At 38.1% G+C, this 23,375-nt stretch overlaps 1 protein-coding gene across 1 annotated transcript in view; it reads left to right on the forward strand.

The window, feature by feature from the left end:
* brinp3a.1 (bone morphogenetic protein/retinoic acid inducible neural-specific 3a, tandem duplicate 1) overlaps positions 1 to 22,704 on the forward strand; it is a 113,268-nt gene extending 90,564 nt beyond the window's left edge. Inside the window, exons 5-8 of the mRNA XM_047375760.1 lie at positions 3,043 to 3,148; positions 3,557 to 3,793; positions 15,299 to 15,521; positions 20,794 to 22,704. Of these exons, the coding sequence (XP_047231716.1) occupies positions 3,043 to 3,148; positions 3,557 to 3,793; positions 15,299 to 15,521; positions 20,794 to 21,910 (1,683 nt within the window). The 3' untranslated portion in view covers positions 21,911 to 22,704. The remainder of the gene's footprint in view (positions 1 to 3,042; positions 3,149 to 3,556; positions 3,794 to 15,298; positions 15,522 to 20,793) is intronic.
* Positions 22,705 to 23,375: the final 671 nt, after the last annotated feature.

The raw sequence follows: 23,375 nt of genomic DNA on the forward strand, positions 1-23,375 counted from the left end.
TTGCCATGATCAGGTTAGTTTGCATTCAGCAGATGATCACTACATAGAATCCTCTGATCTCATCTATTTTTTATATTTTTATTTTTGACAACCCAAATCTATTGGCACATGTCTCCCTGTCATCTGTCATTCTATCTATGCCTCCTTCTGGCCACTGTAACAGCAGACATCTTTGCGTCCCAGTTAGCACCTGCATTTCAAACGTGCTAAATCCATATGCAAAACTTGCACTCGCAAACTGTTTCAGGCTTTGAAAATCGCATTGCAGGTGGTAAGGGATGACATTTGCATATCTTCCTCCCAGGAATTTGTGTGTTTGGATCGTTATCATATGTTTTGCATATTCATGAAGGCATACACGCTAAAAAGTTTGCGCCTGCAGTTCTATAGATTTTGCTCACGCAATCAGGTTTGCGTGCGGTTTTGTACATGCAAATCTTTTGAAGATCAGGCCCTTAGTCACAGTAAAAGCTCAGTCAGTAGCTAGGTCTAGGAGAAACATACAGGTCCTTCTCAAAAAATTAGCATATTGTGATAAAGTTCATTATTTTCCATAATGTAATGATTAAAATTTAACATTCATATATTTTAGATTCATTGCACACTAACTGAAATATTTCAGGTCTTTTATTGTCTTAATACGGATGATTTTGACATACAGCTCATGAAAACCCAAAATTCCTATCTCACATAATTAGCATATCATTAAAAGGGTCTCTAAACGAGCTATGAACCTAATCATCTGAATCAACGAGTTAACTCTAAACACCTGCAAAAGATTCCTGAGGCCTTTAAAACTCCCAGCCTGGTTCATCACTCAAAACCCCAATCATGGGTAAGACTGCCGACCTGACTGCTGTCCAGAAGGCCACTATTGACACCCTCAAGCAAGAGGGTAAGACTCAGAAAGAAATTTCTGAACGAATAGGCTGTTCCCAGAGGGCTGTATCAAGGCACCTCAGTGGGAAGTCTGTGGGAAGGAAAAAGTGTGGCAGAAAACGCTGCACAACGAGAAGAGGTGACCGGACCCTGAGGAAGATTGTGGAGAAGGGCCAATTCCAGACCTTGGGGGACCTGCGGAAGCAGTGGACTGAGTCTGGAGTAGAAACATCCAGAGCCACCGTGCACAGGCGTGTGCAGGAAATGGGCTGCAGGTGCCGCATTCCCCAGTCCTGGGCTACAGAGAAGCAGCACTGGACTGTTGCTCAGTGGTCCAAAGTACTTTTTTCGGATGAAAGCAAATTCTGCATGTCATTCGGAAATCAAGGTGCCAGAGTCTGGAGGAAGACTGGGGAGAAGGAAATGCCAAAATGCCAGAAATCCAGTGTCAAGTACCCACAGTCAGTGATGGTCTGGGGTGCCGTGTCAGCTGCTGGTGTTGGTCCACTGTGTTTTATCAAGGGCAGGGTCAATGCAGCTAGCTATCAGGAGATTTTGGAGCACTTCATGCTTCCATCTGCTGAAAAGCTTTATGGAGATGAAGATTTCATTTTTCAGCATGACCTGGCACCTGCTCACAGTGCCAAAACCACTGGTAAATGGTTTACTGACCATGGTATCACTGTGCTCAATTGGCCTGCCAACTCTCCTGACTTGAACCCCATAGAGAATCTGTGGGATATTGTGAAGAGAACGTTGAGAGACTCAAGACCCAACACTCTGGATGAGCTAAAGGCCGCTATCGAAGCATTCTGGGCCTCCATAAGACCTCAGTGCCACATGCTGATTGCCTCCATGCCACGCCACATTGAAGCAGTCATTTCTGCAAAAGGATTCCCGACCAAGTATTGAGTGCATAACTGTACATGATTATTTGAAGGTTGACGTTTTTTGTATTAAAAACACTTGTCTTTTATTGGTCGGATGAAATATGCTAATTTTGTGAGATAGGAATTTTGGGTTTTCATGAGCTGTATGCCACCTGAAATATTTCAGTTAGTGTGCATTGAATCTAAAATATATGAATGTTAAATTTTCATCATTACATTATAGAAAATAATGAACTTTATCACAATATGCTAATATTTTGAGAAGGACCTGTATAGTTAAACACTGAGGGACAGGGCCAAGTGTATCGTTGGTTGAAGGTGAGTATTAAGTTGTTGGCAGCAGAAGCTTAGACGATACCACCCTCCAGGAAGGTGTCTCAGGTAGACACAGAGTCAGGCTAGGTGTAGCTTCTAGGAAGAGAAAAGAGAGAGAACATAAAGTTAAAATTTGAAATAACAGCAAATAATGCAAAATTGGAGAGTAGTATGAGAATGTAGCAGAGAGAGTGAGAGTGGTCATTATGTCCTCCAGCTGCCTAAGCTATGCCTTTCCTTGCTCAAAACATTTCCACATTCAGTTCTTGAAATAAGTGAGCTAAAGCAAAGTATCACTCTCTACGTTGACCTAATTTTTTTTTAATCCTTGCAAAAAATACAATAACATAAATTGGATGTTTTTCAAAGTATTCACATTATTAATATCTGAATTAGTTGAAACACATTTCTGATTGGTTCACATGTTAGTGTAATTAGTGTGCTGCCAGTCCTCTCATCAAAATTCCACCCAGCTGGTCTTGAAACAGTATTGCAAATCTCACAGAAACGTCTGCTCCAAGCAATTACACAAATCCTGAGAGGGATATATAACTGAAGAGGACATGCTCACTCCAGAGGATTTTAGCACATTATAAGTGACAGTGGACATTGTAGTGCTAAAAAATATGTAGAGATGAATTTGAGAGACACAAACTATCTCATAGTTGAAATGACACAAACTATCTCATCTTGGTTTGAACAAGATATATCTGTCTCAACATAATTTCCAGCTTAGTGACTCATAAAGTCATTATACCAAATATGGCTTCATCAAGCAGAAGTCTAAATGGCTTGTAATATATTTTCTTTCTGTTTAGAGGCAAAGTTGTTCCTTATAGTTTGAAATCAGATTCTGTCTCACTTCCTAATTGTTTCCATGTTTATTTCTCTTTGCTTGCTATTGGTGAATTTCTTTCTCAGCATGAATTTTTATATGGCTCTGCTTTCCTCCCTTTAGGTGACCGAAACAAGGACGGGCCCTCTTGGATGCAGTAACTATGACAACCTCGACTCTGTCAGCTCTGTTTTGGTTCAGAGCCCTGAAAACAAGATTCATTTGCAAGGTTGGCCATCCATAATTGAACTCCCCCAATTTCTGATGGAATTGTCACAGAGTCTATTCGCTGGCAAGTTTATAACTGCAGCATGAGAGTGTCAGAACAAATTTAGGTTCAATCACTCTTTCTTTTTTCTCCCAGTGCATGCTTGCAAAGTTTTGAAGTAAATCCCAAGCGGCAAAAATCCAGAACAAAAGAAGCACAACTGTGGAGTCAACATGAAACTGAGTGAATTTTCACATAAATGTATTTGTTTCCACGCATATGTCAAGCATCGCAAATAAGAAAGTCTTTACCAGTCTTAAGTCAGCTATTCTGAAGATGTTGCATCCAGTAGCAATCTATACGTAATGCTTATATGAAGCTCTAATTTTATTCATCCATATTTTTGTCTTGTTTGTATCTTTTCCTCAGGTCTCCAGGCCATACTGCCAGACTATCTGAGAGCCAGGTTTGTGCAGGCAGCTCTAAGTTATATTGGCTGTAGTGAGGAGGGCCAGTTTGTGTGCCGAGACAATGACTGCTGGTGCCAGTGTGCTGTCGACTATCCGCGATGTAATTGCCCTGAGGTGGATCTGAGGGCTATGGAAGGCAGTTTACTGCAAATCAGAGATTCATGGAACATGGCCAACCAAGACTTTGAGGCATCAGGTCAGTGTTATCTTTCTGTCATTCCCTGATTGATGGTTTCCATTTCACTTAGAAAAAAATAGACTCAATTGTCAAAAGAGGTGATGGGCAAAGAAATCATTGGTTGAAAAGAAAATGCCATACTTGTATTTACATTACCTCTTCTTTTGCTAAAAAAATAATAACTACAGATATCACAGGTTTTACATTGTCAGCCTTATTTCACTTCTTAATCGTTATCCTTCCCTGTATTTCATGTTATAAAACCTTTATAAAAAAGCAGGAATAGTTACGTTTTCACCCCTTTAAAATGCTATGATTTCCTCTGGCAGGTGTTTTAAACCATATTCCTTGTGCACATGTAAAACAGTACAGAGATTGACTTTGTGCAATTTATTCATTCATAAATTATTCTAAACTATGCCAAGGATGAATTGTATGAGCACGTAACCTCTTCTGCCATAACCATGCATTTGTAACGGCTTTGCTTGGTCTTAAAAACTCCATGTAACTTGGTTATTGTGTTTTAGCCGGGGGTTCACAGTTGACAGTAGAACTAATATAAAGCTAAAAACAAGATGTTTTAAATACATGACAAAATAAAATATGCAACTTAGTATTACCAATTACCAACAATTTGTATTTACTAACTGCCAGAATAATAACTGAGATTACTTATTTATTTATTTTTTTCTTTATGCTCTCTACAAATTCAGAAGTTATGCGCATTTCCTATTATGTGCTAGAACTGCTTCTTATTAACTTAGGTCAAACTTTTTGGCTATCCTTTCACAAGCTTCTCTCAATAGTTTGCTGGATTTTTGGTCAATTCCTCCTGAGAGAAGTGGTGTAACTGACTCAGGTTTGTAGGCAGTCTTGTTCACAACCACTTTTTCAGCTTTGTCCACAAATTGTTTTGGGGGGGGGTCTTCAAAACATTGACTTGGCTGTATTTATGCTATTCATTACTAATTTTACAGTATGATGAGGATCATCCATCTTCCATATAATGTGCATACCTCATAACGCTATCTATTTTGTGAAGTGCACCAGCAAAGCACACTCAACACAAGGCTCCCAGACTTGCCATTTTCCTTCAAATTTAATAGTTGTCTTTATAGCCCAACACTCCAATTTTAGTTTGATCAGACAATAGCATATGTCTTCAAAAGTTAAGGTCTTTATCCCAGAGTACATTTGCAAACTGTAATCAGTCTTTTTATGTTGCTTTTTTAGTAATGGCTTCTTCCTCATTTGTTTCATTGTGGATAATGACTTTCTTTCATATTCAGCCAGCCTCTTTACAATGACTTCTGTTTTTGTTCTGCAGTTAATTTCACATTTCACACCAAAACACATTTATCTCTGGGCCACAGAACCTCTCTCCCCTTTTGAATGGTATCACAATGGACATTCTCATGGTGTGTATTTATTTGAACAAGGAATGCAGCAGCTTCCAATCGTTGAAAAAATTTACCTGTATGTATCTATGTATGTATGTGTATGTGTGTGTGTGTGCAAGTATGTATATACTCAAGTTTGGTACTCTGACTCAAGACGCACTTAAGTTTCAAAAATAAATGACTTCAGACTTCACTTAGACTTGGGGGGGTGATTTGGGGGGCACACAGATTACACACAGTTTACCTTACTGTTACAATTACTTCCAGTGTGACAATGTCACACAGTAACGTTAATAGCGGCACAGCACACTACACAGACAGCTGGCAGCGGAGCTTCAAGCCATAGCTACAGCTGTCAGTGGGTCAGTGGAAACACAGCAGGTTCCGTGCCGAGAAGAATGAAATTGAGTAGAGCCGCGCCACCTAAATGGAGCCAGTGGAAAAGGAGCATTAGTAAGAGTTTTTATTGTTATGTAATAAAGAGTGAAAGGAAGCTGGTTTTTGAGCAACAGACTCCAGCTGTTGCGCATGCAGTATTGTGAAAGGATGAGCTTAATTTTTAACCAGTGACGTTTGTGGATTATGGGTTGTTAATGGTTCATAACTGTCTGTTTATATTAGCCATTGCTTCATGATAATGACCACACAGACGCCACTGCAAACGATTGCTGCATTAAATGAGTTTGGATCATTACAGTGCAAAATAGAGAACTTACCTCTGACATTCTCCTACTGTCAAGCTAGCTGCAACATTACAAGAATACTTCCACCTGAAAATATCAAAATTGAAGCACTTCCTCTTCCTTTCTATCAACAGTTTAACACTAATTTATTTATTTACGACATTTTGCCTTGTTTATTATGTTATAATTTATATCTTACATTTGAACAAGTTTTACCATTTAGAATTGAGAGCAAAGGTTTCCTGTGTGGATTTAGAAAATGTTTTCCCAATGTTAATAAAAATTTTTCAGGTTAGAATGACGAGAAGAAAATATTCCAAATCCTGTTTAGTACAAAATAATTAAGGAGTGGACAACATGAAGACACGGATAAACAGATGTTAACTTAGTCATTATAAAGACAAATAGGCACATTTGAATCTCTTTGTTATTTTTATTAGAGCATAAATGCCTATTTCTATTTGTAATCGGGTAAATATTACATTTGATCAATTATCAAAATAAAATAAATCAGCCTTTAGCAAGGTTTTGGATGGTTAGCTAAATGTTAAGTGATTATAAGACAACTGTTAATAAATATTAAAGATTGAAAGATCAGTATCAAATGTTCATGTGGTAAGTTAGACCTAAGGACAAACAGTAGACATTTGTACTCCCAACCTACAGTTATACTGAGTAGAGGTGCACTAGATGTCGTGGATTTAATATGAAAATGTTAATTTCAGTTGTTACAGACTTAACATTTGACTCCTAATTGGGGGCGAGACACTTGAGACTTTACTTGAAAAAGATAAATTGTAAACATCTCTATGCATGTATATGTCAGTTTTTGTGACAAAAACATGTTCTCTGATAATTCTGCAGACATAACATGTTACAAAACACAATTAATTGTATCCCTGAGGTAATTGTATTATTGTTAAATGCTTGCAAAAGACTTTAGCATTCTTTTTTTTTTCTACATGACAAATGTTTCTCCTATAAAGAGCACAATACATAACTATAAAGGTAATCTACTTGAGCAAACTAAGAATGCAATTCCAGAAATCTAATACTGTGTTAAAGCAGTGTCAAGTCAAGTTTATTTATATAGCGCTTTTCAGCAACAAGGCCCTCAAAGCGCTGTACATGAGGAAAAACATTACAATGATACAGAAAATCAAACACAGAAAAACAAATTAAATGACATTAATAATCCTTGGGAGTTTACTGGTAAGAACTGGTTCTAATCCAACCTTTCTAACAGAGGTAATTAGCTCATTAAGTCCTCTGTGGGAAGGAATTCATCATGTGCTAGAAGAAAAATTATAATATCAATCCTTGAGGTCACTGGTATGAGGCAGTTGTAGTCCCATCATTCAAACAGCAGCAGTCATGGGAGCTCACTGAAGTCTAAGTAGAGAAGCTGGGTCACTGGTATAAAACAGTTTATACCCAAACTTTCAAATACTAATAATGTTTGGCTTTCACTGGTATTAAATTGTCGTAATACAATGCTTTTGAGAAATCCAAAAATTAATGAATCCTTCTAAGAAATCTAAAAACAATTAACCCACATTTAGGTAAAAAGGGGATACGAAGAAGGTAAGAGGAGGGTAAAAAAAAATCATATTTCACACTTCAAAAAAAACCTCAGCACAAATAAGAAACACAAAACAACATACATGTCCTTCTCAAAATATTAGCATATTGTGATAAAGTTCATTATTTTCCATAATGTCATGATGAAAATGTAACATTCATATATTTTAGATTCATTGCACACTAACTGAAATATTTCAGGTCTTTTATTGTCTTAATACGGATGATTTTGGCATACAGCTCATGAAAACCCAAAATTCCTATCTCACAAAATTAGCATATTTCATCCGACCAATAAAAGAAAAGTGTTTTTAATACAAAAAACGTCAACCTTCAAATAATCATGTACAGTTATGCACTCAATACTTGGTCGGGAATCCTTTGGCAGAAATGACTGCTTCAATGCGGCGTGGCATGGAGGCAATCAGCCTGTGGCACTGCTGAGGTCTTATGGAGGCCCAGGATGCTTTGATAGCGGCCTTTAGCTCATCCAGAGTGTTGGGTCTTGAGTCTCTCAACGTTCTCTTCACAATATCCCACAGATTCTCTATGGGGTTCAGGTCAGGAGAGTTGGCAGGCCAATTGAGCACAGTGATACCATGGTCGGTAAACCATTTACCAGTGGTTTTGGCACTGTGAGCAGGTGCCAGGTCGTGCTGAAAAATGAAATCTTCATCTCCATAAAGCCTTTCAGCAGATGGAAGCATGAAGTGCTCCAAAATCTCCTGATAGCTAGCTGCATTGACCCTGCCCTTGATAAAACACAGTGGACCAACCCCAGCAGCTGACACGGCACCCCAGACCATCACTGACTGTGGGTACTTGACACTGGACTTCTGGCATTTTGGCATTTCCTTCTCCCCAGTCTTCCTCCAGACTCTGGCACCTTGATTTCCGAATGACATGCAGAATTTGCTTTCATCCGAAAAAAGTACTTTGGACCACTGAGCAACAGTCCAGTGCTGCTTCTCTGTAGCCCAGGTCAGGCGCTTCTGCCGCTGTTTCTGGTTCAAAAGTGGCTTGACCTGGGGAATGCGGCACCTGTAGCCCATTTCCTGCACACGCCTGTGCACGATGGCTCTGGATGTTTCTACTCCAGACTCAGTCCACTGCTTCCGCAGGTCCCCCAAGGTCTGGAATCGGCCCTTCTCCACAATCTTCCTCAGGGTCCGGTCACCTCTTCTCGTTGTGCAGCGATTTCTGCCACACTTTTTCCTTCCCACAGACTTCCCACTGAGGTGCCTTGATACAGCACTCTGGGAACAGCCTATTCGTTCAGAAATTTATTTCTGTGTCTTACCCTCTTGCTTGAGGGTGTCAATAGTGGCCTTCTGGACAACAGTCAGGTCGGCAGTCTTACCCATGATTGGGGTTTTGAGTGATGAACCAGGCTGGAAGTTTTAAAGGCCTCAGGAATCTTTTGCAGGTGTTTAGAGTTAACTCGTTGATTCAGATGATTAGGTTCATAGCTCGTTTAGAGACCCTTTTAATGATATGCTAATTTTGTGAAATAGGAATTTTGGGTTTTCATGAGCTGTATGCCAAAATCATCTGTATTAAGACAATAAAAGACCTGAAATATTTCAGTTAGTGTGCAATGAATCTAAAATATATGAATGTTACATTTTCATCATTACATTATGGAAAATAATGAACTTTATCACAATATGCTAATATTTTGAGAAGCACCTGTATAGCAAGGATACGGTGAAGGCTGTGTGTCAGGGGTGTATATGTTTATATGAGCATGTGAGTGTGTGCAAAGTAAGTCCATGAAGCACTGTCACAGAGACCATTGTCCTTGATGGTACAATGGAAGGTTCATCAACCAGCAACACAGTTCTGAGCAGGTCCACAGATGTCCTCAGGAAAGGGAGGGAGCAGAGCATCATGTTTACATAACTTCCAGGAGAAGTTGAAGATAGCCAGCCATCAAGGTCGTGCAGGGGAGCCAGATTCAGAAAGACAACAATTATTTGGGCCAGGCTGACTCATAATTTTCCATCAGCCTTGAGAGTCTCGCTGGTGCTTTTCATTAGCAAGTCCAAACAGCCAAATTCCTGGTCTTTCGCCAGATCCGAGCGAACAACTTTCTCCAACATTTATCCCATTTCACCTCTGAGTCCAGGAACCGCAGCCAGCCTGAAGTTTGCGGAAATTCTCTTATCAAAAATCCAATTATGTACCCATCTTCCACGTCCTCGACTGACATCATTGTCAGACACACAATCCACCGATTCTGCCAGGAGTCCATTGTGTATCCGGAGAAGAATGTCCCATCTGGACAAGAGGGCTCTCCCTTACCCTGTCTTCTCGTTGGGAAAATTTTATCAATTGTGTTGAGAGACCAGCTGACCAGATCCATAATTCACAATTCAGGAGATATGCAAAGAGAGGCTCCGAAAGAAGACAAGACACAAAGACAGAAGCAGAGCAGACAGGGGAGGGTGCAGGAGACAGGAAAAAAGCGTCCTCCTCCACGAGAGCAGAAACAGAAGGTGTTGGATGTATGATTATTGATTATAAATATTTATCAAAAATTAGAATTAAAAATCATAAAAGAAGAAATACATAGAAGAAATACATTCTAACCAAAAATCATTTCCCATGAATAAAGGTCAAAGATACACTCTGGTGATGTGACTATTGGGCTCACGGCACTTAATAATTACCATTAGTTAATTATCATTAATAATTAATAATTATTAACCAAAACCACACCGAAGGTAACTGTGTTATCAACTGTTTCACCAAATGGTGGGATTCGAACCTTATCTTGACATATAATCACTATTATACAAAATAAACACAAATGCTGTCTCCTTATCTATGTGAACATTTATTAAACCAATAGTCCATCAACTATTCTGGTCCAATAACATACACCTAATTAAGCATGAACTATTCTAAAAAAGAGCGTACACTAATAATCAAAAATAAGGATATGTGTTGGAGGTTAGATGGAGATCAAACCAGGAGTTTATGGACAAATGAGAATAACACAACAATTTGGATTAACTTGGAATGATGATCAAAAACCGTCAGCGGCTATCAGCTGGTAGAACAGTAGGGCCACGCCCCTTAGCCACTAGCAGCTGATAGTCCCAAATCTCCAACAAAGGCTCATAAAACTCTGAGGCGGGAGCTCGGTGGAAAAACCCCAAGGGAAATAAAATGAGGGAACACACAATGCATTGGCCAGGCCACGAGGTCCGGCCTGCAGTCCGTTGCTTATTAAAGACTTCCAAAGTTCATCTTAAACTCCTGGCTGATTGCCAATCAGCAGGACGAATGCATCCAACTTGAGCGCAGCGGCTCGTTGTGCTTCTCCAGTATTCAAACAGCAAATCAAAACAGTTCAGCATAAAACACTTTAATCAAAATTGCATGAAACAAGTTAATACCTTGGATTAACTACTGGTGAGACTAATTCACCTTAACTATGCCTCACCCTGCCCAGACCTCTAAAAACGCCTATTCGATTTAATATAAAAAGAACAAAATTACTTTGACATTGACTTCTTTTCTCCACCGGCTTGAGGATGAGTCGCAGATCTGAAGAAAAACGGGGGAACCAGAGTGTCACGCATCTGTGATTACCTCAAAAATGGTAAACTTCTCATCCGTCCAAAACGGGGATATATATAAATATGAGAAACCTTTGCAGTTGACTGAAACAAAACCTCTGTGGCATTTCACCTGCGCATGGGCTGCGTCTAATGGTCTTCAATCGCGATATTAATCTTCTGATCTTCTCGTATAAGACAGATTTCCAGCTTTCAAGCTCTTCCGGGAATGGCCAGTGTGGAGAAAAAATAAACCCGCCTGCGAGCTTCTATTCTCTAGAGATTGCCCCTTTACGTCTTAGCAGATCACTATGGCTGGGAAATGGCGCTTAAAAGTTTGTTTCCTCTAGTATTAATGCTCTGATGACGTCAGCTTCAATGCCCATCGCTGCGACGAATGCTGAGCCTCGCATGTCAAACTGCGCAGCCCAATCGGTCCATCTGACCAAAATGGATGACCCAACAGTAGTTTTACCTTAAGATTTGGAGAATCTGATTCCCTCTCAGCTCCTCTCACATGGGGAGTTCCTCAATGATCCATTATTGGACTAATTCTATTTTCCATTTCAATGCTCCTCTCAGGCTCCATTGTTAGAAAATATAACATCTCATTTTATTCATACGCAAATGTGACTGACATCTACTTTCAGTTAAAGCATAAGTATATTTTTTCACTACAACCACTGTTTGCCTCACCAAGGTAAAAGTTTGGATGGCCTCAAATTTTCTAAAGCTCAATGAAAATAAAACTCCAGTTATTATTTTTTGTCCTAATGGAAATCATAGTGCTTCTTCTTCTCCAGATCTGGGTAACCTGGAGCAGTTGGTATAATCTAATTTAAAAAATGGACAGTGCTGTTAATCAATTCCAAAAGATTTCTACATGGCCCAATACAACCAGAGACATCCAAGGACTAGCTGTTCCAGTCTAAACCACTTGAAAATTATATTATATTATATTATATTATAATTATATTATATTATATTATAATTATATTATATTATGTTATATTATGTTATATTATATTATAATTATATTATATTATATTATATTATATTATAATTATATTATATTATATTATATAACATATGATTAAAAATAATTTCTCAAAGCACATCACTCTAATCCTTGACATTCATACATCTATCTCAAGGTGGCATTTTTGCCTTTGTGCTTGTATTTAGATAGCCTGTTCTTGAAAACAAAAGACCATATGAAATTATGTGAGTAGATCAACAATAAATCAGTCAAATGATGGCCCTCCAGTAGCCCGAGGAGAATTTGTCATGCCCCAGAAATGAACTACAGTTGCTATAATCCGTTAGGAGCACATGATGTAACCCGTAATATAATAGTTTACGGCTCAGTTGTTGCCATTCTATTTGTTAGCCTTATTTTATGTTTCCCGAAAAACATGACAAAAAAAGAGCACTTCAACAGATTTCATACAAGCATTTTTAATAAATTTTTATGACCTAACAAAATGTCTTGTCTACTGTTGAAGGTTATGTCAAACATTGGCTCCATTCAGTGCTGTGCATTGTTTATTTTAGTACGTTCTTCTGTTTTGATGCGTTAGTTTCAAAAGTTGCCTACATTCATGAGCACATCACCTCTACACATCACTGTTTGAAACATTACCAGATTTGCCTTAAGCTGTTTTCAATGCACCTTCCTGGTTGGCAGCATTACCACTGGCTACGTGTTTCTTCACTGAGAGTGACTTGTTTAGCACATTCTTGACAATTACTTAAGCAGCAAGGTGGCACAAAAGCACAGTTCTGGTACTTCTTTAATAAAGAATAATAAGTTCCCATGAACCCCCTGTGGACCTACTTGCACTTTTGATTATACAGAGAACAACTTTCAGCTGTACAAGAAAGATTAATAATCATAAGTTGGATTGTTAAAAGAGGTTTCTTCTGTCAGTTGATGGTAGATATAATTTCCTTTGATCTCACGCTGAGAAGAACATGGTTTATTGAAGAGATAATATATCTTTCAGCTAGATCAGTATCTGAATTCAAAATGGACAACAGGATTTTATTTCATGGTGCTCATGGACAGAACACTATTGTGAACTAAAACACGACAACCCAGACAGAAAACACTGTTACAACCCCTACAAATTACAATACACATCTAAATGAAACCACATGTTTTTGTTCAAAAGGTGATCTCTACATACCTAAAATAGACACATTTCTTTATACACAGAATTTATTAATTGTACACATCAAGAGTAAACAATTCTTCACAAAACATGCTCATATGTTTTGTTATCATTAACATTACACTAAAATCTGCCAATTTAATTCTGAGAATGCCTAATCATTGTCTACATATGTAATATCCAAATGACTCTTTCATTTTGGTTACGCAAAAAAAGTGTCATTACTTTTCTGGGATCAGCGGCTGACAAGATAATAATGGTGTGTAGTTAGCAAGTTTCCAGCAGTAAGGTTTTATTGCAGTGAGGGTTCTAAAAGTCATCTAATTTCATTTTGCAATTACATGCAGTTTCCTGCCTTTATGCAACACAAGTTTAATTATTTATAGGCTTGCAATAGTTCTTCAATATATTTAAATTTTTCACTTCAACATTTTAGCATGTACAGTAAATTTTTTTTTTTCTTCAGCTCTTCAGTCTTTGCTCGCAGTTATTTGTTCTTCATTTCCTTTAATAGCTTCTGTTAGATCTATTTGCCTTGCCTCGGCACACTTGCAAATATCCACTGATCTTTTTTTATTGTACGTCATGACAAATGGTGTTACAATAACTCAAAAAATGAATGATGATAAAGGCTGCTGTTGTTTGGCAACCAAAGCATGATGTATTTCATCCCTGTGTTGCTCACAGTATCATTGTTGATGAAAAATTAAACAGACCACAGAACCCTGCGTGTGGAGAATTTGAAGCAGAAGACAAAGCCATTATTTTCTTGTACTTTAACACATTTTTTATCCATATTACCAAACAAATGATACAACTAAATCTGCCGACATATGGAGTTTACGATTCTTACTTATTCAATGGCTTTCATGTACCAATACCCATTGAACTTCAGATTATGTCACATTTCAAGCCTAAACATCCATATTTCTTAAAAGAACAACAGAATATTTAGCAAAATTGAGAAAAGGGAGGAAAAGATAACCAGTTTTTATTTAACAAATAAATATTTGGAAAGAGTGGCATGCAATTATGTTAAGCACCCTTAGTGATTTTATGCCAAAATAAATCCCAGTGCTACCGATTTCATTCAGATGTCATCTAATGACTAGGTTTGTGGAGAACTTTAAAGCTGGTTTGGGTTAAACAATGAAAGCTCTAAACATCTCAGAGAAGACTGTCCAGTCCATTTAGAAATGGAATGAGTAGTGCACAGCTGCAAACCCACGATGGCATGGCCCTCCAACTAAAGTGGCAGGCTGGAAAAGGAGAACTGAATCAGATGTGCTTAGGAGGGCCATGGTAACCCTTGAGGAGCTGCAGAGATCCACAGCTCAACAAGAAAATGACACGACAGTAATTAGTCATGCACACTATAAATTTCTACCAAAAATAGAAAAATTATTCTAAACATACAGCTAGAGCTGGAACAGTTTTATGTGTGTTAAGTTGCTTCACCTGATTATTGCTGTTCACAGACTCTTTCCATCTTTCCAAATACTCATTTACACAAGGAGCTATATTTCTCTACAACATTGTTTAATCAATGTATTCATTTCAAAGGAACACGCAACACCTTGCACAATCACTTGGGAAGCTATTGACACCTAATTGGTTTTCTAATCAGATGCTTCATCATTACGATAACGTTAAGTAATTACAAACAGTAGCACAGTAATTTTCTAATCAGTCTTGCTCATGTTTGATTTTCAATACATCCAATCATGATGATGGTGATGTTATTGAATGCCTGGAAATCTAATCTTTGTATTCACTGTGCATCCAGTAAACAGTTGCTCTGAATTGCTGACAGATATTATCCACCCTGTTTTTCTCCCTGACTGATTTGTATCCAGAGCATTGAAAAACCTGTGGCGGGAAAAAATCTTACCCCATATCTGTACTTAGTCCGGCCTTTTTCTATTAGCATATATGTCAAACAATATTCTTTTCATTTAGCCCTGCAGCACTTCAAATCCCATAGTTCCTAAAATTACAATTTCTCATTTGCAGTGTTTGAAATAGCCAAATATAATTGGAACAACATAGAAAGGTGTTAGCTTGCCCTGAGTGTGACAGGAAAACATTTCTCATTTTACGTATCTTTTTTGCCTTCCAGAAGAGTTTCAAAACTTTGTTCGAAGGCTTCCCATATTCTACGCTATGAATGCGTCTGCCATACAGTATTTCTGGAAGATGGAGCCGTCCGTTCACCAGCGCTACAAACAGCTGGAGCTTAGCACACAGCAGCTTGTAAGCAAAGCACAGCGCATCATCAACAAGATCTTCACCCTCAGCAAAAGGTGTCAAACTCAGCCCAAAATTATTATGCTACGGGAGAGGTGAGAAACTAAGAAGTCTTCCTGATCATTTTTTTTATTACACAGAGGTGAATGTGTGTGTTTTTGGAGGGACTTATTTTATTCTCTCCATCCCCCTCTCGGTGCAATGCTTTGTAATCAGATGTACTAGGCATCATATCATACGAACCCACACAATAAATGCATGCTTTTACATTAAGCTGAGGTCCTGCTGAACTAAGCTACAATGTCACACCTGATCACTTGGCTGCATTCCCATTCATATCTGCTTTACTTTCATGATCTCAAAACTATCCTTCTGTGAAATTAAAGTTTGGACTGTTTTAAGGGATTCTACAGTGGAATGAATTGATGTATATAGCAATGAGAACATTGGCTTAAGTCACATATCTTCAGATTATCCAAAATTTGTTTTCATCAGTATAAGCTCATAATTGTGAACAAACGTTGTGTTTATGTGCATGCAACTGATGAATTAAGGATTATGTTTTAATATATTTTGGGAGACAATTCAAATACATCTATTTTGCAATGTGATTTTTTTCTCCTTTTGTACACCAAACAAATCTTTCTTTTTTGTAAAATCAGAACTCATTTTTGTCATAATTTAAACTGTATAGTATTGACCTTGAATGTTAGAAGTATATACTTTTCACCTCGTAGATGGTGCAGTTTTTAATATTTTGCTTAGACAGATTTTCACTCCATATTTATAGAATAAAGCTGTAGCCTTAGGCATAATAGTCTGAAATATAGAGTTGGTGCACACTTTGCAGTTTTATGAGGATAAATTGTTCTTATTCTTCTCTATATTAGTTTTTTTTTTTTTCTTACCAATACGCTCAAGAGCTTTGCTCCATTAACTCTCTGCACCCCAAGCAGTGTCTTGGTTTTGTTTGCTCTGTCACACATCTTGTGCCTCCATGCAGATAGAATTTTGTTGTTGTTGGAAAGAATAGGGTGACTTTTGTTTCCAAACTATGTTGTTAGTGGAAATAGAGAATATGTTTATAATTTGACAGATTTATTTACAGATAGCATTAAGGATGTAACAATGTATCTGAAACATAAAAGGTTAAAAACTTATTAAAATTATAAAATATTATTTCTTTTTTTTTTCTTCTTTTAAGAATATCAGCATTTACAGGACAATACTTTAAGGAATTGTTGGGTCTACTTTGATGTGTAAGTTAGTGCTCTGATTAAGATTTTTAAAGTAAACATTACTGGAGAAATGAAATACAGATTGTTAAAGTCCTACCCTGATCATTGCTGTGGAAGAAAAGGAAATTCAGAAATCTAAGTTGTAGTTTGCTACAGAGAAATATAAATGAATAGGTGTTATCGTCACTTCACCAGTTGAAGTAATATTTCAGCAGGATGTAACAGTGCATTTTGTTTTCTTAATATCAAGCAGATCTCCATTTAGGAAACTATTTAGGGGTGGGGGGGGGGGGGGGGGCAATATTATCTGTGAGTCCTCACAGATAATATTGCATTAATTCACCATAGGCTACTCATCCTTAGAATATGACCATGTTATGAAATATTTTATGTTGGAAAGGCAACCTGACTAAACTAAATGAAAATATTGTTAGTGAGTCACTATCAGTAGAGGGAAATTACTAACTTTAACCAATAATTATGCCATGCAACCTTTTGCATTTCTAAAACCAGTACTAAAACTGGCATAGTAGACTGAAGGTTTGAAAACATTAATATTGCCACAACTTGATTGTGATATTGGCTCTACGGTAGTTTGTATAAGTAAAGATGTGAAAAATATGACATACAGCGGTTGGACAATGAAACTGAAACACCTGGTTTTAGACCACAATAATTTACTAGTATGGTGTAGGGCCTTCTTTTGCGGCTAATACAGCGTCAATTCCTCTTGGGAATGACATATACAAGTCCTGCACAGTGGTCAGAGGGATTTTAAGCCATTCTTCTTGCAGGATAGTGGCCAGGTTACTACGTGATACTGGTGGAGGAAAACATTTCCTGACCCGATCCTCCAAAACACCCCAAAGTGGCTCAATAATATTTAGATCTGGTGACTGTGCAGGCCATGGGAGATGTTCAACTTCACTTTCATGTTCATCAAACCAATATTTCACCAGTCATGCTGTGTGTATTGGTGCATTGTCAGCCTGATACACGGCACCGCCTTCAGGATACAATGTTTGAACCATTGGATGCACATGGTCCTCAAGAATGGTTCAGTAGTCCTTGGCAGTGACCCGCCCATCTAGCACAAGTATTGGGCATCAGAGAACAATACATGTTTCACATTGCCCACAGCCCAAGATTTGCGCTCCTTGCACCATTGAAACCGACGTTTGGCATTGGCATGAGTGACCAAAGGTTTGGCTATAGCAGCCCGGCCATGTATATTGACCCTGTGGAGTTCCCGACGGACAGTTCTGGTGGAAACAGGAGAGTTGAGGTGCACATTTAATTCTGCCGTGATTTGGGCAGCCGTGGTTTTATGTTTTTTGGATACAATCCGGGTTAGCACCCGAACATCCCTTTCAGACAGCTTCCTCTTGCGTCCACAGTTAATCCTGTTGGATGTGGTTCGTCCTTCTTGGTGGTATGCTGACATTATCCTGGATACCGTGGCTCTTGATACATCACAAAACCTCCCACACTAAAATGACAGGTGTTTCAGTTTCATTGTCCAACTCCTGTATGTACCATGGTGTGCATTGAGTTTCTCAACTAGGCATAGGGAAATAATGAGTTTCACTTTAAAATGATTTAAAGTGAAAAACATAGAAATTTATAGATGTATTTTAAAGGGTCTTTTTTTTTTATGAAACACATTATTGGTAAACCAGAAATATTGACTTTACACTATCTATTCACTGTAGTTATAAAGTAAATATGCTTATTAAAACAAGACAGAATTTTGTTTTTACTGTTTTCAACTTTTTGTTAAATAATGTTGGAATCCTGATAAACTGAATAACAAGGTTTTCTCTCATAATAGTGTCATGCTTCTTGCTACTTGCAAATTGATGGATTCCCTACAAGAAAAAAAGAAACAAAACACCAATTTAGGGTAATTCCTTTGGGAATGTCCTTTGGTATCCTCATGCACAGCTGAGAAACAGCCCACTGTGGTAGGGTTCGGAGTGACAGTGGTACTCAAAGTGTGGGCCACCATATGGCTGGAGAATAGCCCATACTGTCTGGCATTTTAGGGTATTAAAACTACAGGACGATTATGACAGATGGTTTAAGTGGTTTGACTTTTTAAATTAGTCGACCTTTAAACTGGAATCTGCCTAATGGTTACTTAGAATTGAAGCATCTGATTATGTTGAAAACAACGTAATGAGATAAAGGAAGAGTAATGAAAATAAATGCTTAAATGATTTCTATTGATTTCTGCTTTGATCTTTCAATGATCACTTTATATAACAACTGTGCCTTCAATGCATTTCATCCAATGTTTTCATTTATGTATATTAAGATAAAGAGTACATCTGTTTTCAAAAATTAATCTTAAAGGTTTGAATTTGCAAAGATATAATTTACTATCTTAAATCCTGAATATTTTCCTAAAAAGAACAGCCATGCCTCTTTTTTGCTGTTATTTCAGTACTGAGGCATTGGGGAGAAAGCAGGAAGAAAAACACTAAAGATCTATGTTCTTATGTCTGCTGCTGTCATGATGCAGCTCTGCAGAACAACTGGTGTGCGTTTCTTGGTAAATGTTGCTTTTAATATAACAAGCTATAGTGCAAAAAAAAAAGTTATTTTTTTCCACAGGTGTAAAATGAATCTGAGGCAGAAATAAAGTTGTGTTTGATATTGATCTGAGTGAAATAAGCTGATAGACATAGAGCAGATTGCAGAATGAACACACAGCTTATCTTTGGCCCACTGCATGCAGTGTCTCTATGATGCTTTGCATGTCCTGCTGATCCAATGCGACATATGATAGTTAGGGAGCTTCCTTTCTCTTGCTGTGCACAGTCAGCACTCTGAAGTTGGAATATGTGCAGCTAACTCGAACTGATGAGTTTCTGAAATGCTTGGTATTTTCACATTCACTGTTTACTGACAGATTTTCCATTAATGCTTAATCAATCTGAGCTCATTTTGATCAAATTAAAGCATCCATGTGCCTTATACATTCTGGGACCCACTTATTATTAATATCATTATTGTTATTATTTAAACACCATATGTATGTGATTCTTTAGAATCACATCCGTTTATATATTTTACTTTTATTGCTTACTTTTATTATACTTTTTTTTTAAATAACCAAATCAGAAGAAACTTCCTGACTTATAAAAATCACCACACATGCCTTACTAGAACGTCATGTTCTCTTGTCTTTTCAATTTAGAAGATAGGGCAAGACTTTGTGCTATAAAAAAAAACAAGTTTCAAAGTTTAAAGTGAAAAAAAGAACATCCATATATTTTACTGGAATTGTAAGAGTTGTGGGTGCGACAAAAATATATGCTCTCATATCTTCTGCAACACAGGATCAGTTTTTTACTAGTTGAATTGAATTACATTAACTTAACCTTACTTCTTATTACTTCTATTAGAATTCTTATGAAACTAACATAAAATAACAATTTTGTCTGCCCAAAATCATGTCAGCAAGGTACACAGGGGTTTGACCAAGACTGCCAGGGATGCAAGGGGATTTCTTTAACATTAGTCTTGCTTTGAAAGTATAATGAAAAAATACGAGAAGAGGCAGAACTAAAAAAATAATCCTTAAACATAATGTCCTTACCCCCATCGGTTACATTGTTAGATCAAGGAATGATGTTAGAACTTGCAAGGGTTTTGATCTATCTCAACAGTGAAGCATATATGCTTGACTTATGTCATTTCTTTACTAGCTTCAATAATGATCCATATTTTACCTTATGAAGGGCACCATAAATCAGTTAATTAGATGGATTGATACATATACTCAGAAAAGAAGGATATGTCCTTAAAAATAGGTTCTTGTTTGACAGGATGGGAATATCTTTTTATAAGGACAACATGGTGCCTTAATAAATGAGACATATGCCTCATTACTGACATTTCTGTCAGTATAAAACTAGTTTCATATAAATTATATTTGTAATTCTGTGATTCTGCACAATATGCTCTGTCCATTGTAGGCAAAACACAAAATAATTACGTAAGCGTACCCATCCAAAGAAAGCAATTTGTGCTTAAATTTTGTTTCTTTTGAAAATAATAAGCTCTGTTACAGATGTACATTTACTTGCTGTGAACCTTACCTACCGCTCTGGTTATGTTGCAGGCCCTTTGGGTACTGGCTCAACTACATCTTGTCCATCATGTACTGCAGTGAAAACAATCACCTTGGTTCCTACATGGAGGAGACCCGGAGCTGCTCCTGCCCGTACGACCATCCCCCCTGCCAGAGTGTGATCCCCTGTACAGTAGGGGAGGGCTCCTCATGCGCATCTTGCTCCTATGAAAATCGCTCCCGTTGCGCCACATGCAATCAGGGCTACATGCTGAGCCAGGGCGTGTGCCGCAATGAAGTGCCAGACTCCACTGATCATTACATCGGCTTTGAGACTGACCTGCAGGACATCGAGCTGCGCTACCTGCTGCAGAAAAGAGACAACAGAATCAGCATCCATGGGATCTTTGTCAGCAATGATGTCAGGCTGAATAACTGGTTCGACCCATCATGGAGAAAGAGGATGTTGCTGACTCTAAAAAGTAATAAATACAAATCAAACCATGTCCACATGCTCTTGGGGATGTCTCTGCAGATTTGCCTTACCAAGAACAGCACACTTGACCCCATGCTGTCTGTCTACATTAACCCATTTGGGGGCAGTCACTCAGAGAGTTGGATCATGCCCATTGACCAGAACAACTACCCAGACTGGGAGAGGACTAAATTAGACCTTCCCTATGACTGTTACAACTGGACTTTGACTTTAGGCAATAAGTGGAAAACATTTTTTGAGACGGTCCACTTCTATCTACGGAGCCGCATCAGGGGCCCCTCAGGCACTGGAAATGGAAGTGTATATTTTGAACCACTGGAATACCTGGAACCAGGGCAAAACCTGGGCTACATGAAGATCAACACTATCCAGGTCTATGGCTACAGCATGCACTTTGACCCAGAAGCGATCCAGGACTTAATTTTACAGCTGGACTACCCATATACTCAGGGATCGCAGGACTCTGCCCTTCTGCAGCTGCTGGAGATCCGGGATCGGGTCAACAGGCTTTCCCCACCTGGAGCTCAGCCTCTGGATCTCTTTTCTTGTCTGCTGCGGCACAGGCTCAAACTGTCCACAACAGATGTTGCCAGGATCCAGGCAGCACTGCAGACTTTCAGTGCCAAACAGCCAAACTCCATTGAATATGAAACAACCAAATTATGTAGCTAGTAAGTCGGCTGGTGGCCAGATGCACAGATGGAGGTGTTATCACACAGGCCTAATACTTGCTAGGATAAATTTTAAAACAGTGCAATAGACATTTTGGGGACCTTGTAATTGCTGTAAATCTCAACTCCACGGCTGAGATTCTTACATCAACCTTTCCTATAAATTTGTATAACATCTTAGAATTGAAAACGTTTTCACCATACATGCCTCATTACTTTTTTCTTTTCATGAAAATAACTTTTACAGTTCATGATATAAAGTCAAAGCTCTGCTGTCACTCATTTTTTACCAATGTGCTGACATTTGTAGAATGCATAAATCTGTATCACTTACACACACGAACAAACATTATGCTGGGAATGAAATATCCAAGCAATTTTATTATTTCACAAAAACAATCTCAACACCACTGTGGTTTTATTTTGTATTTCATGTGTTTTCTTCATCACATGTACTTTAAACAAAATGTCATTTTATACCCTACACTGGGACACGTCAGACATCTTTGTTTAAATTGTATTTTTTTAATTTATTTTGTTTTTTGCTTTCCATACAATGATCGTCAATGTTTATTTCTAGTCTATTACACATTTTTTGTAAGAAAATGCTAAGTAGATGCTGTATCATCCATATTTCTTGAAAGATACAATATAACAGGTTCACAAGGTGTTACATGTTCTTTTATTTTTATAAAGCTGTTGTTTGTGAAGCAAATGATACAACATTGTCTATATAATGTACAGTACAAATTTGTTAATACACTAAATAAAATAAATTTTTATGTGTGGTCTATATCCATTTTCGATGTCAATAAAAAACTTGTCCTCCTGATAAGCATCTCCAGGTGGCGCAGTTGGTAGCACTGTTGCCTTGCAGCAAGAAGGTCCTCGGTTCAACTCCCGGCTGGGGGTCTTTCTGCATGGAGTTTGCATGTTCTCCCCATGGGTTCTCTGGCTTCCTCTGTCCAGGGTGTACCCCACCTCTTGCCCATAGAATGCTGGAGATAGGCACCAGCTCCCCCATGGTGATTGGACATAAGGAGTGTATATACAGAATCAGTTTTATTGGGCAAGTTTGTACACAAAGAAGGAATTTGACTTTGGTTCAACTCTCCGTGTACTACCTTCTCCGTGTAAAGACATTTTTAATATACAATAACCATGATAATAAATATCACAATTGGAGGCTTTTAAAGGCTCATTGGTTTTAAAGGCTATTTTTGGTTAAGGTTGGAATGATTAGAAATTTAAAAATATGACATTTTATATGAGGGCTGCATGGTGGCGCAGTTGGTAGCACTGTTGCCTTGCAGCAAGAAGGTCCTGGGTTCAATTCCCAGCCTGGGGTCTTTCTGCATGGAGTTTGCATGTTCTCCCTGTGCATGCATGGGTTCTCACTGGGTACTCTGGCTTCCTCCCACAGTCCAAAAACATGCCTGTTAGGTTAATTGGTAACTCTAAATTCC

This window comes from Girardinichthys multiradiatus, chromosome 9 (genome assembly GCF_021462225.1).
Source record: "Girardinichthys multiradiatus isolate DD_20200921_A chromosome 9, DD_fGirMul_XY1, whole genome shotgun sequence".
In the NCBI taxonomy this organism is placed as follows: Eukaryota; Metazoa; Chordata; class Actinopteri; order Cyprinodontiformes; family Goodeidae; genus Girardinichthys; species Girardinichthys multiradiatus.